The sequence below is a fragment of the Dermacentor albipictus genome, chromosome 3, assembly GCF_038994185.2.
Source record: "Dermacentor albipictus isolate Rhodes 1998 colony chromosome 3, USDA_Dalb.pri_finalv2, whole genome shotgun sequence".
Classification (NCBI taxonomy): domain Eukaryota; kingdom Metazoa; phylum Arthropoda; class Arachnida; order Ixodida; family Ixodidae; genus Dermacentor; species Dermacentor albipictus.
The window spans coordinates 150,355,489-150,370,490 of NC_091823.1; the positions used below are offsets into that span (position 1 = coordinate 150,355,489).

At 44.6% G+C, this 15,002-nt stretch overlaps 1 protein-coding gene across 2 annotated transcripts in view; it reads left to right on the forward strand.

Annotated features, from left to right (window-relative positions):
• Window positions 1-15,002, forward strand: part of LOC139057623 (uncharacterized) — a 132,522-nt gene that overhangs the window by 98,552 nt on the left and 18,968 nt on the right. For both annotated transcript variants that reach the window (XM_070536174.1, XM_070536175.1), the window contains 4 exons: window positions 6,020-6,194; window positions 7,805-7,920; window positions 8,976-9,123; window positions 11,267-11,479. In XM_070536174.1, the coding sequence (XP_070392275.1) occupies window positions 6,020-6,194; window positions 7,805-7,920; window positions 8,976-9,123; window positions 11,267-11,479 (652 nt within the window). The remainder of the gene's footprint in view (window positions 1-6,019; window positions 6,195-7,804; window positions 7,921-8,975; window positions 9,124-11,266; window positions 11,480-15,002) is intronic.

The window sequence follows — 15,002 nt, forward strand, 5'->3', positions numbered from 1 at the left end:
GTGACTATCACAATTTTGCTGGCAAACAATATTAATCCTGATAGAACAGGAGAGGTTCACGGGTTTCTTCTGGCTGCAGTCACGTTAGGCAGAAGAAAGAGGAGCAGCAGCGAAAACAACTACTGCTCAGATGAAGCGCAGGTGCTTTCAGAGCGGTAACACACCTTAAATAATAGGCGTTATTACAGAAGAATGATATAGTACCGTGTGTTACATCTGCATATGCAGCCGTTCGCCTGCGTGGTTGGAGTAAGTCACTTAATCGAGATTCAAGCAAAACATTTCAAAATAAGTTTATATTTGCGCTACTATTTGCGTATTGTGTGCTACTAACAAAAGTTTGGCGTGGTAGATTAGATTGACCACAGCTGCACAGCAGCGAGAAAACTGAATAGGTATATCTTTAAAGTACGACAGTCCTTCAGGACAAAACACAAGGCAAACACTATTATCCATGAAGCAGGTATACAGAAATACGTATGTATCGGGGGACAACGCAAAAAATAAACGGAATATTTTGCTAGCGTGTCACGGTGTGCTCCTATAGATCAACCAGCACCTAGTAACCATACTCGAGGCCTTGGAACTTGGAGATAGTAAGAGAAATATTAGTCAAACTGCGATGGAGAAAGACGACCGGGTTATTTGTGGTACAAGTGTAGAGAACATCGGGAACAGGTTTTAAATTAATGTTTTTTTAGAGCGCAGCTCTTTGGCGTCCGTTCCTGGGTTTCGCGTCGTCGTCGGCGTCGTCGTCGTCGTCGGCGTCGGCGTTGTCGGCGTTGTCGTCGGCCTCGTAACCAGCTCGCCTCCGCCGCCGCGCTCCGCCGCCGCGCATGCGCCGCTGCTCCGCCGCCGCGCATGCGCGCTGTCGGCTCTCCGGGTGAGGGAGGATGATGGAAGGGAGGAGGAGAGACTGTGGAGGAGGGCTGGCTACACAAATGGCTCTTTGGCGTCCGTTCCTGGGTTTCGCGTTATCGTCGGCCTCGTAACCAGCTCCGCCCCCCTTTCATCCCCCCAGCGCTAGCAGCGACCGACTGATACCGCTTTCGTGAGTCCGCTACCGCACTCACGAAAGACGTCGTGCACTTCCTGCAACTCGCATTAACCGTCCATCGATCCACACCGATGTTAGTAGTGGGGGACTTTAATGTTGACATAAAGACAAACAGCAATTTCCTAACACTTATGCGGGAGAACATCCCGTTCCTCTCGCTCGTAACGCGTCCCACGGCTGTGACAACCTCGCGAGGCACTTGTATAGATCTCGTCTTTGAGAATCAAGCATTGGTGTACCAAGTCGAACATATATCAGTCTATTTCTCCGACCACAAAGCTTCCTTCATGACTGTCAGGAACTGTTAATGGAGTCTTTGTTAAAGGAATACGTGTGAAAAATAAAAAAAAAATTCTGTGATAGCGCATACATGTGTTGCTCGATTTCTTTGCCTCAATCTATCGAAAAGGTGAAACAGCTTATTTGCTGCGCTCAAATTTCGCATTAGGAAGTAACGTAATCGTCGATAATTTTTTTTTCTAGTCGATGATTTGTTCACCCGGACTGTGGGTGTTGCATGTCAAAAATAAGCGCAGAAGAAAGGTATAAGCGATAAGGTTAGTGGCATGTGGTGCCACCCAGCTTCTAAGCGGGTACACATATATTCCAGTTATGTACCATATAAAGTGAAGGGAATCTAGGTGGATTGGAGGAAAATGATTCTTCAATGGACCATTTACTGCGAGATCGAAATGGAGGTTGCATGTTCCTTAATGACAGGGAACACCTTCCACTGCCGCAACAGGACGGGGCATTCTCTAGCCGACATTTAGGCAAGTTGATTTAATTTGTAGTTCGGTGCAGAATCGAAGACAAGAAATCGCAAGGCTAAGGAGAAACACAATGATGGACGCAACATAAGACCTGATTGCCGGACAAGGTGGTTCGTGATGAATACCTGGCAGCGCACGACACCGGGACCAAGCCAGACAGAAATGTACCTGCAGTGCTATTTCAACTCAAGCTTTAGTAAATGGTCGGTCTATTTTTTTCAAGGATAACAAGGTTTTCTTGTCACAAATTGTAATGCGGTGTATTTCTAAGCAATCTATTTTCCGGAGAGACATAGAAGCGCTGCTGACATGGTATTGCATAATTTTACTTCAAAATATTCTAGTATCGGTCCCGGAATCTTATCCGCATGCTTGTACACCAGCGTACATTCATAAAAAGAAGATAACCGAAAATACGCATGCGTCAAAGAAAAGCAAGAGAACCGGATATAGCAATTTTTTGTCGCCGATACTGTAGTTGTGCTCCCCATACGGGCTCGTTCGCTTTGGGACATTTGGCGCGTGGAGGGGTGTGGAAATTGGTGCCTCGAAATGTCGGGTCATCCACACTGCTCGGCCTTCCCATCACCGCTACAGCTGCCGCCAGCTCCCGAAACACCTTGAAAGAGAGACGCTCCACGGATGATTGGTGCCATTGCGCTTCTTCGGAGCTCGAAGTCGCTGGTTCGATATCCGGTCCAGGCGACCTCATTTCTATTTGGCCGAAATGCAAAATGATCCTGTGCTTTATTTGGGATGCACGATAAAATACCCCAAGTTCTCAAAATAATTTCGGAGCGACCGCCTACGACGTTCCTCATTCTGGCGCGTAGTAGATCAGAATTTCCATAACGTTAAGAACAAGGAGAGCGCGCGATATTTTATTGCTAGCGCGATGTGTTGAGTATGGACAATTAACACGCCCAAAAGGAAAAGTTTTATCTCCGCACTGTTATTCACTGCGGCGTATTTATTTATTTATTTATCTATTTATTTATTCCTGTAGTGTACAGCACTAGGGGTGGGTTCGTGCGCTTTTTATATTTAGCGCCGGTATAGCCCTTCACGACAATAATCGTGCTTCGCGTGGCTATTGTCCTACAGAAGATAGGAATTTCTTAGCCCCATTAGCACATCTGCTGTTGTGGCAGTCGACACGTCCTTGTGAAACGACTGCAACGCGCACAGCTCGAACGCGGTCGGCGCCATTTACAGAGTACAACGATGGCTGGCGCAGTCGCTAGCTCGCATTGTGACTGACGCATTGTGACTGGAAGCTAAGAAAATTGTTTTCATATGGCACTACTTTACGCGCACTTCTTGTTAGTGGAGTATCGATCAGGGACAATGGTCGAAGATAAGGATATTAAAGTGAAATAAACCATGTTTGTTACCTACGTGGCGCGAAGAGATGCAGAAGACCAATGCGATTCTAGGCAAATCTAAGCGTATACAGATAGGTATATTTTGACGAATATGTGTAAAAAAAATATCACATGTAGCAAATGCACTGAGTGAGAAAGCGAAAACTCCTGACCAGAATAAGGGTGTTTCTTTTAAAACCAATCGGCTTCCCAGGAAATGGAAACAAGGCAATTATTTGATGTTAATATGAACAACAGTGTTAGGAACAACATATTGCCTAAGTATTCAAACTGAATCGGGGAAGTTTTTACCAATGTAATCTCCGTGGCTTGTCGACCGATCTCCTTCAACGTGCCAGCGAGCGAAATGAAGTAGAAACATAATAGTCTAATCGAATGGTATGTGCTATTCAGATCGTACTCGACTTGAGAATTCACTATTAAAATTATCGAATAGCCGTTTCGTTCGAACGTAACACATAACAGCACTTCTGAAGTCTGGAATGTGAGGGGCTGATGCAAGTGAACACTCGCATTTCGAATGACTGTGCTGTCATTCGCAGTCATTTCGAATGACTGTGAATGATGTGTGAAGAATTTACGCGCGGGCGCTAATCAGTTCTCCTGAACAAGTTCCTAGCTTTCATTCATTATAAGCTCCCCGTGTTGAGGCAATAACTTGATTCAGGCAAGACAAAAAAAGTTTTTACACTCTTCCCATGTCGGCAACCCATTAAAACTGAGTGCCCAATGTAGTGCCACACTTATCTTCTTGAACAAAAACAGCAAGTCTACAAGTATCTTTACATGTACGTGAGGCATGTCGTTATTTTAATTGCTTCATTATGGTCCTTATGATACTGCACAGGATAACTGAAAGCAGCCGTTTATAATGCTGAATGTGCTTAGTTTAGTGGCCGTACAATTGGGAACAGCTTTACATTTATGTATGAAGTATGAGAGAAGCGTCACATGTTTTCGTCAGAAATCACACTCGAGAATTATTTCTACACGTCCCTAGAAAAAAAGCCGAAGGATGCAGCTGCCTTCTTTTTTTCTGTTTTCTTTATTAAATAAATATGATATGATTAGGAGAGACACTGTTCAGTTCTCACCACCAGGGGTCCCTTAACGTGCACCTGAATAAAAGTACTAGAGTGTTTTTCCATTTCGTTCCCATCGAATTGCTCGACCTGGTTTGAATCCGTGAGATCGAGTTGAGCAGCGCAACTCCATATCCATTATGTAGCCACGAATTAGGCTACCACACCGCTTTCTTCTTCCTTCTTTGTCTGTTTTTAAGCATACACTGGAAATAAAATTTCAAAAGGCTTACGGGCTAAAAATTAGCATATATAATCGCTAATTAAAACTGTTTTAGGTGCCCGAGGTTCCACCGCAATAAAGGACTCCCTACCAATTTCTCCGCATTTTGTTACGCAATGAAGACGGAAATATGAAAAGAATTTTGCACTGCAGTTCTTTCCTCTTGCTTTCCTGTGAGAATTCTTCCCGCAAATCTGACTACAGGGCACCGGACGGGGCAGATATGATTTATTTGTTGGAAACGGCAAGGAGGAAGCTTACATATGCTTTTTCCGTCTGCATTTTGCAAGACCTACTAATGGAAAATTTTGTGCGCAAAAATGAACATGAGGGATACATGCTGCTTGAAAAACAAGAAAAATAAATGTTCTACAAAGAGAGCCGTACAATAACCTAGAAGAATCAAATCAGACCACAGCGGCCACAATGCACTAGCAATCACCGAGTGGCAATAAAGAAAAAACAAATGAAATAAAGAAGAGAAAGGAAGGTTTACTCCCAAAGCATAAATACGTGTCATATGCAATTACAGACACCGTTTCAGCGGTCTGAATGCATATACCAGCGCACGAAGTAGTACGAATGAACCTTCCGAGAAGTATCGCCAGCAATTTCTAACGGCGGGACCTTGATGCAGCCAAATGCCCTCCAATCGCAGCGCCACCACACTATTTTTGTTGTAGTCGCGTGCCTCACTCCAAAGCATTCGCCGCCTTAGCCGCTCATCCCGCTCAACCTTATTCTAGTACACTTTTATACACTCTACTTCAAGGCCCTCGGTTGCGAGGAGCTCTAACGCATCAGTGATGATTCATGCGCTTTTTCTAGCCGACTTTGTTTCGACATGGTGCAGGTATAACTTGCTGGATGTAAATTGGCCCCAATGACACACGAAAACACCACGACCACAACCCAACAAACACGCACGATGCTCCAAAACTCGTGACGGCGAAAATGTGCACTGGCGCTGTCACCTGTCGGCAACCGTGGCAAACCCCAGCGGTTAGTGTCACGTGACACTCCTCTTGGCCAGATCACGCCAACGCTCTCATTTCGAATATGAAGCGGTTGGACGCGTTCTGAGTCGGATAATGACGCTCCGAAATAACCATCTGAACGCAGATATGGGCACTCGACTACTGCTATCTGAACGCAATGCCACTTTTCATGGCCCTCTAGAGCGCTCAAAAACCACCATCAGAATACACCATTAGATCCAGGCCAGTCAATTCCAACCCTCATTCTTTTTCGCAAATTTAGAAGATTGCACCTAATCAGAGAAATTGTACCTGCATTGAGCTGGATGGCTGGATTAGCTGATCAGCTTTTTGTTCATTAAATTTTCCCACATGTTCTTTTCACAGGGTTGTGAGCTCTTCGCTGAATGCCTAATGATTCAGCACTTCCATAATTTAGTGAACTGCTCAGAGCAACGTAGTAGGACTAGGACCATCAACATTACCTCAATAAAATAAATTTTTCCTTTTTCGTGTTTTAAGCTTTTGCAGAAGCGACTCCTTAATGAGCGCTCTGATAGCCAATCAGACCACCAAGATGTACTTGGATGAGATGTGGTCCAAACGGGTGTACCACTACGGACAAGTGAACACGCCTGCTATACTAACGGACGGCAGTATTCTGGAGTACGTCACGCAGTCAGCAAAAGGCCTCCAGGTTAGTGGTACATTCAGACTGTCGGAATCCACATAAAATGTTGACAGTGACTTTAGAATACCCTAAAGACGATGAAGGCGCAACCCTGCGTGCTCACGAGACATTCGTTAAATTACTTGACATTTCCGTACGAATGAACTGTTAGTTCGTATTACTTGATTTCTCTTTACTAGTTTTAATGCGAACACCCTATATGGCTCGTGAAGCTGGCAATCCGAGTAAATTTAAAGGTCCAGGGTCCGACTCCTTCCCAAGGTCGTGGTTACGAGCGCCTGAATTAAACCTAGCCTAATTAATTTACCCATTACTATTTTCGCCATAACTGACACCAATGGTCGTGGGTTCCACTGCCACCTGAGTCGCGTGTTCAAGTACCCTAATTAAATATACCTTAATTACCTACGCCCCAATTAACAATAAAGGCCCGGAGTTTGACTCCCACCAAAGGTCGTGGGTGTGAGTGTCTCGACTGTGTTAATTAGCGGTATCTTAATTAACATTGCCCTAAATTACACCAATAACTGTGGGTTTGAGCGCCCTAATTAAGTCTATTTAATGAACTGTGCCTTAATTCACGTTCCCGTAATTGGCACGAAAGGTTGTGCGTTCGACTCCCACCAAAGTTCGAACACCAAACTGTTCAACCGGGCCACAAGAGATGCATATACATACGCATAGGGTGTCTGTCCTATGTAGTATGAGCCAAAGATTACAAATAGGCACACCCGCCGTGGTTGCTCAATGGCTAACGTGTTAGGCTGCTGAGCATAAGGTAGCGGGATCAAATCCCGGCCACGGCGGAATGCGAAAACACCCGTGTACTTAGATTTAGGTGCACGTTAAAGAACCCCAGGTGGTCGAAATTTCCGGAGTCCTCCACTACGCCGTGCCTCATAATCAGGAAGTGGTTTTGGCACGTAAAACCCCATAATTTATTTTTTTTTACAGATAGGCAAATGCCACGTGCCTGGACATTAGCAAGGAAATGTTTGCCGTCGCTTGAAGTTACCCACATAATTTCTTGCATTTAGCCTATATAATTAGACCTAATCATTCAACTTCTCAAATATTACGCCTACATGAAAACTGTCAATAAAAAAATTGTAGACAAACATGAAAAACTCCTCATACAGCTTTCTGTTCCTCAGTGCGTATACCATACCTAAAAATTTTTCCAAACTAGAAAGAAGACCGAGAACACATGAAAACCTGCCGTGCCACTGGCCGCTAGAGAACTTTGCGTGCATGAGCAGCCTTTTCTCATGCTTCGAGATATTTTTATGTAGCACATATTGAGCAACATAAATGAGTATCGGGAGTTTATCATCAGTCTCTACAATTTTCTGATGGACACTTTTAATCTAATTGTAATGTTTGAGAAGTTCAACAATTAAGATGATTCATGTAATCAGGCGCAGTGCAAAAATTAATTTCACTATCTGCAAGCGGTGGCAAGCAACATTACCTTGGTTCTGTCCAGCGACGTTGCATTTGCGTATTTTTGAAGTTTACCTCAATTTGCGTGGGACACGTGGTATACGATGCCCGTTTCTCATGTTGGCTTCCATTGCAGCCTTACGTAATAATAATTCTTCCCCGTTACCTTGCAGATGATTTCCGAACTCATGAGTGACAAGATGGACCTTCATCTTCGGCCCAGTTACACCATATTGCACTACCCGCTGATGAATGAGTCCATGAGTGCTGATATCGCGAAGGCGTTAATGTAAGCTTAATACCACACGCGTGAAGGCATACAATAATTTACGCGGCGCTCACCTGCCTCTTGCCGGTTCTTGTTTCGACGATAATTTTAAGCACGTAAGACAATCAATATAAGTAAATAGTTTTGTTCAATGTAGCCGCGCGGTCGACAAGAGTCCATTTACGCTTTTAATACTGTAATAACTTGCTAGCAAACAGGACGCCCAGACATCGAAAATAACTTTTTTTTACAAGTGCTATATTTTTTAATGGGTATTGTATGCAAATATTATTATTTCTTTTTAGAGGTATCTGATTATAGTTTAACCTTGCATAGCCTGATTTCTACAGTGTCATTAACGAATTATTTGTCCAGTTCGGGCTAGTGAATTCTTGGTTTCGCAATTTCTCCCAACCTTGAAAAAAGGTGGTAACAGCGAAAAACAAAGAAGGCGCACTCAAGGAAAAGGCTTTAGATAGGGACGGACGCTGGACTTTCAACTGTATTTTATTGAAATTTGCATTGCCGCACATAACTGCTCACGCATGCGCATCTTCAACTCCTCCCAAGACATACATGTGCATAGATAACACCTCGAAAATACATTACCGTGCCAAAACAGTACAGTTGAAAGTCCAGCGTCCGTCCGTGTCTAACGCCTTTTCCTTGTATTCACGTCCTTTGTGTTTCGCTGGTATCTCTTTTTTTCAAGGTCATCATGAACCAACTGGCCCAAGAGCTTGCGCTAATGCACCCCAATTCTCCCAACCGGCGTACTCAGCTACGGTTCTGGCAATTGTATGTGTACAAGTCACTTTCTATATCAGAGTGCAGCTGCATTCATACGTCTTAACTGCATTTAGTTTAAAACCTTCCCTTCAAGAATGCTTACTGACCTCACTGAAAAATTAAATTTATTCTTCTGCACCTCTTCTTGGCCTGTGTTTCAGAACAGTGCGTCTAGAGATTTGTACTATCGATTTTCAGTGCTGGAGTGCGAGTAAAATTATTCGCGAGCTATGAACACGTAAACACGAGTGAGTATCAGTGGCTCACCTTTGGGTTTCATCTTGCAGGAGCTACCCCGTACATATCTTCGTTGCCGTTGGATACGTAGCCTACACTGACTACCACAATGAGCACTGTCGCATGGTCCCACCAGTGCTGCATTCCTCAGAGCTGCTCCATCCTTCCGATTTAAATGGTACATACCCCATTCGTTTGGTAAGTTCGGTTGACCAGCTTTTTTCTTCTATTGTATATATGTCACCGCAACGTAGCACAAGAAAAGGAAGAAAAGCCCATTACTGCGCCTTCCAACTTCATCTACGTTTTGTTTTCTTTCACAATACCCTGTCTATCGAAATACTACAAAGTTGTATCACGAGAAGACAAGAAACTTCTCATATGATAATTAAAAATCCGGCCCCCTGGTTTACCCCCTTTCTTCAGGTTCTTACGAACAAAGTTGGTGTTTCCTTTTGCTAGTGGCCAGTGATGTGGAAGGGATGGGATTATCTTAAGGGTTCCATCTGTGCTTTTTAACATGGTAGATTTATGAGCTAGTTCTACATTTAGCCGCTTGGCTTTGTCAAAAATGTTGAAATGTATATGCTTCATCAAGCTTGGCATATTGCAAGGCGTATATCCTCTACAAAAGGAATACAATACAGAGATTGTTTTTTTTTTCTGGTGAAGCTTTACCCAATTACACATAAATATTTTCCGGTGCCAATGAGATTAAGTTATTTATTACCTTTATTATTATCTTTAAACATATCAGAGTGGCATATAAAGACTTGGTATATTTTAACATCTCAAGACAAAATTTTATTATGTAAAAATTTAGCTAATATTGGAGAAGTTGGAAAAATGGATGCCCAGCCTTTTCCATTTTATTTTTCCGTGTTCCTGAACGCGGCAGCTTTTAACGTTGTGCTAATCGTTATATTACGGAGATAATGGTGTTTCAGTGGCTTGGCCAGTGAAGAGTTGCGTGTCATGTGTCAAGTTTATGGCTCTCAATCACATAAAATTATGCAGTGCGTAGTTAGCGTCTCATCAGCCCGCGACATCATTCACGCTGCGAGGCAGAGAAAGAAACACACGGGAAAATATCTGAAGCTAAAATCCTATGCTTCTCAGACCAAATATTAAACTCTTCGCACATGCCTCTTTATTGTGGATCCTTGTTGTCAACTGGTGCGTTGTAATTGTGAAGAAGTATCTGGTTCTGTGGATTGCACCAGCACATACTTATGCCAGCACATCAATGCATGTGGATAAAAAGTGAATTTGTATAGTTTCCTCAGATCTAAGCGTATTTCGCTTTCCAAAGCACATAGACACAGATTTACCATCACATGGATGTTTATTTCTGTCTCTGTTTATTTTGGATTTTCTGTCACCTGGCGCAATTTTAAATCTGCAATACAAGAAATTCCTTTTATCGATGATGATACAGTAGTACTTCTAAAAGAAATGATCAATTTAGTAAAAAATATATGTGGCGACATCATGATTAGACGCTTGACGTATGATGTCGCCTGCGGCCAGGATTTATCCCGTGACTTTGTGCTAAGCAGCGCAACACCCCAGCCGCTAAGCCACGCCCACGGGTAGCCAGGTACCTGCAAAGTACTTCGCTTTATATTGATGTGCACGTTGCGTAAGATTCCCAATAATCTGAATTTACAAAACACACCTGATGTGGCGATGATTGCAGCATCTTCCGAGCACTTCCAAGTCAGGTGCGTATCTTCATAGCAGCAACCACAAGATTGTAGCAGTGAAGAAGTGAGACGTAAGGACAGGCTTCAGCCAATCGGTAGCGGGCTATGCTGCCATGTTACCCTGATGGCGCTGAACCAAACACAGCCAAAGCTGGGTGCTAAGTATCACTGTTTATTTAAGAGCTCGAACCCAGAAAACATGCGCTCCCATCAAGATGATGGCGGCGAGATCAGTTAGGTTGGTTAGGTTTCCTAGTTTGGTTTGTATCCTGTAATATTCTGCAGAAGCCGCTGGTGCTCGGAAAATTCGCGAATGTACAACATAAATCACCTCGCCCGTGCAATTTGGGTCGAAAAGACTGTACCGCCACAGGATTGTCGACAAGATGCAAGAAATTGCCGATACCGTAGGCGCAGATTGCTTTGAATGACAACTTCAAAACAGTAACAAAACAGGGAAAACCACAAAATCATCGCCGCTCCTTTATAGCTTTCGTGTCGAACAAAGGCATGTACTTCATGAACGTGTGCGTTTTTTATGACCTCATTGCTTCTTAGCGGCCACTAACGGCAGACATTCTCTGCGCTGCAAACTTGTGACTTAGACTAGTATCACGTACCTTGCCTAATCCCAGGACAGAGTTTTATCGGCACTGGCGACACTAAAAACCAAGTCGGCAACTCCAAGTACGTTTGCCGTGTCTCTCGGCATGGGTGGACGGTGGTACATTCCGAAGTACCCGGATAAACTTATTGGCACTCCCGGAAACTATTCCCTCGGTCATGATTGCACGAAGACCGTTCGAGGAGATGCTGACTTGCGGAAGCAGATATCGAGCATTGTCGAGGTAAGAAGACAACAAATATATATGGTTCATTCACGTAAGAAATATTTCTGATTGACATTTCTCTACATTGCTGAGTTACTACCAAGAGGTCAATTTCTGAGTGCCGGTGCAACCGAATTTTATCACTGCTATGCCAGCTTTTATTCCATGCAGTTAAACAGGAATTGCGTCAATGGCACCAGTTGTTCCTCTGGTACCTGGTAAGCCATGCTGCTGAGGAAGACAAAAATGCTGGCTCTTCCGTAATGAAGAGCGAATATAAGCATGGAATGACTACCGGCAAAGCAGATTAGTTGGAGTAATTACGACGATTACTCACAACCATCTCAATATCTTCCGTGGCTCACCGGACGTTGCCGGCCGGGTCACACGGGGCGGCGCCATCTCTCGGGGGAGGCGGCGCAAAGCCAGCGCCACGGAACTCAAGGAGCCCTGGCATCGAAAAGAGCACAGACAACTGTGTCTCAGTGCCAAAAGACCACAATCAAGTGCATTGTGCACTTTATCTGCCTTTTGAACGTTGCTATTAGAAATGACAAGTCAGACCTTAGCGTACGAGCACTTACAGCTTGAGCGATGTTGTGGACAAGAATTAGGAAGAAGTCGGAAGCAATATTTTCTCGAACTTCTTTGGACAGTAACTAGCCTATGTAATGCCGTCCTATGCAAAGAGTTGGGGACCATACACCGCATTTTCTTAAGTTTTCACTGGTTACCCCGGATGATCTTGCTTACCTCTCGCAATGATACCCGGATGTCCTTGTTTCACGTTCGCTCTATTCCTGTGTTGAGTGCCCGGATAACGGCTCTGGATTTTGGCTGAAAATCTCCTGAATGTCGCTTACAGCGGGAACCAAAAGCGTTTCATGCTTAAAAACATCAAACTTCTGTGATGGCAGCGGTCTTGTTGAAGCTCGAGGGCTAGACGCCACTGCGCTTGTGATCGCTATGCCTCGACGAGCGCGGAATGTACGGCAGACGCAAGAGGGTACAAGCCTGAGTTGCGTTTGCTGTTGCAGACTGTTTTGCTCGAAGAGCTCTATTTTCTAGCCGCTTTCTTCTTCGAATGACAACTTCTTATGGTAAGAAGCCAACAAACGATGAAAAACTAGTTGCCAGAGAAACGGCGCCGCGGTAGCTGAATTCGCAGAGCATCGCACGCGAAATGCGAAGGCTGTGGGATCGTTCCTTACCTGGGGCAAGTTGTTTTTTAACCACTTTCATTTCCATTAGCTTATCGTTTCTTTATTTCATTTACTAAGCACAAGTAATTTCCCCTTAGTGTTTCTTCAATTCTTATGATAGGACTAATAAAAAAAAAAACGGGCCCCTCGGTGAACCCCCTTTCTTCTCGCTGAAATTCTTATTGTGTGTGTACACATAATAAGCGCCAGCAGCTGTGTCCTTGTTTTCTTTAAGATTTATGACGTTCCGTTCAATACTCGAGCCAGTACGCCACCACGCCCGGCCATTGCGTTTCAGCAGGACATTAGGTGGTAGGTTAAATCGCTTTATTAATGATAAGATGAATAACAATAAGCTTATTTCCCATTCAAGAAAGACGATTCTACCTCCAGGATTGTAAGAGGATTCTACCTCGAGGGGTAGCACACGCGGGACGCAGGCGGCATAGCAGAGGGCTACTATAGCTTCGTGGCGACGCCAGCAGAGATACAAAGTATCGAACTGTGTCGTGTTTTTTTATAAATATTTAGTGACACCTTTACGACCCGACATGGTTTAATTACTGCAGTGGTGCAGCAGACAAGCTTTGTTCGTTGTGTCAAGTATGAGCGCGTCCAAGTGTACTTTCGTCCAGGATTGGACGAATCCGAAACATTGCGAGTTTGCAGCCTGGGTTAAGCCCCTTTGAAAATAACGTGAGCGCGGCGTACTGTACTCTATGCAGAAAGCAGTTTTCGCTGAGCAACATGGGAAGAAAAGCGGTGACAAGTCACGCTGTAAGTAAGAAGCGCCGACTTGCTGCAAACGGAGCCAGGACACCCTCTGTAGCTTTCTTTCTTGCGCCACCCGCAAGTGAACCGCCGTGCGCTGTTGTGATCAAAGCTGGGCCAGTGGCGTCAGGTTTTGCGCCGCCTTCATCTGCTGCAACCACAGCTACGGACATCCAACCCGAGCGTGCGGCAAAGGATATTTTTCAACGTGACACAGAAGTGAGAAATGCTGAGGTGATGTGGTGTATCACTGCTGTTATGACGCACACATCATTCCGTGCTGCCGCGGCATCGGCTTCTCTGTTCCCGTTGATGTTCCCATCATTAGCTACTGCCAAGAAACTGCAGTTTGGCAAAGATGAGGTGGGATATACTAATCTCTGTGGTATCGCACCTTTCTTTAGAGAGAGCCTCATGTCGGAATTGAACCAAGCCTCCTACCTCGTCTTAGCGTTTGACGAATCGTTAAACAAAGTTGCACAAAAGGAGTAAATGGACGTGTTGGTTCGCTTTTGGTCGTATGCAGAGGAACGCGTGAAAACACGCTACCTGATGTCATGCTTTCTTGGGCGCACGCTAGCTGAAGCATTGGTGTCCGCATTTAAAAGTGCCACTAATGGACACTGACGTTCGAAAATTCTTCAGATATCAATGGATGGGTGAAACGTAAGCATGAAGTTTCTCCCTGAGATCAAGCAAGAACTGTGTGACTTCAATGACGGCCGCCAAATTCTCGACGTTGGAAGCTGTGGCTTCCATGTTGTGAACGGCGCGTTCAAAACCGCACACGCGGCAATAGGGTGGCAACTTGTGCGATTTCTTCGGTCTATGTACATCTTATTTAAATGCGTACCTGTCTGTCGTGCTGAATACGCACGCATTACCGGGAGCAACATTTACCATTTGAAGTTTTGCTCTGTGCGATGGCTTGAAACTGTTTGTGTAATTTCGAGGGCTCTTGAGGTATTGCCTTACCTAAAGGTGTACGTTGAGTCGTGTCGAAACGAGAACAAGCGACCGACCAGCGCCAGTGACGGCGTCGTCGAAACGTCCATCCACGATCCTCTGTTGTCTGCAAAGCTAACTTTTATGTTTTGTATGGCGGAAGAATTGCAGCCGTTCCTGGCTCAGTTCTCGACGGATTCGCCTATGCTTCCATTTCTTAGTCCAGCATTGTAAAATCTTCGGCGATAACTAATGAGTAGAATAGTGAAGAAAGAAGTGATGATGGCGGCGGATGGTCCGTTGAAGTTGATAAAGGCTGACATGGACCAGGGGCCCTATAACGTAAAACTATTCCAATATGTTTCTATTCCAATTTCCTGACGTCAAATTTGCGTAACCACCGATACAAGCACCGGGCGGTCACCCATAGGGTTGTCTGAACAGACCAATCAAACGCTCTCCTCGTTCATAGGAGGCCCCTTTTGTTTGCTTGAAAAACGAATAACATTGCCTACACTGAGCGGCTTGTTGTATCTAATTGGCTGACAAGAGGTGAGGAGAACGCTCAAGTGGAGAGGGATTCACTAGGGCAGAGCCAGTGCACTGAAAACCGATAACCGGAT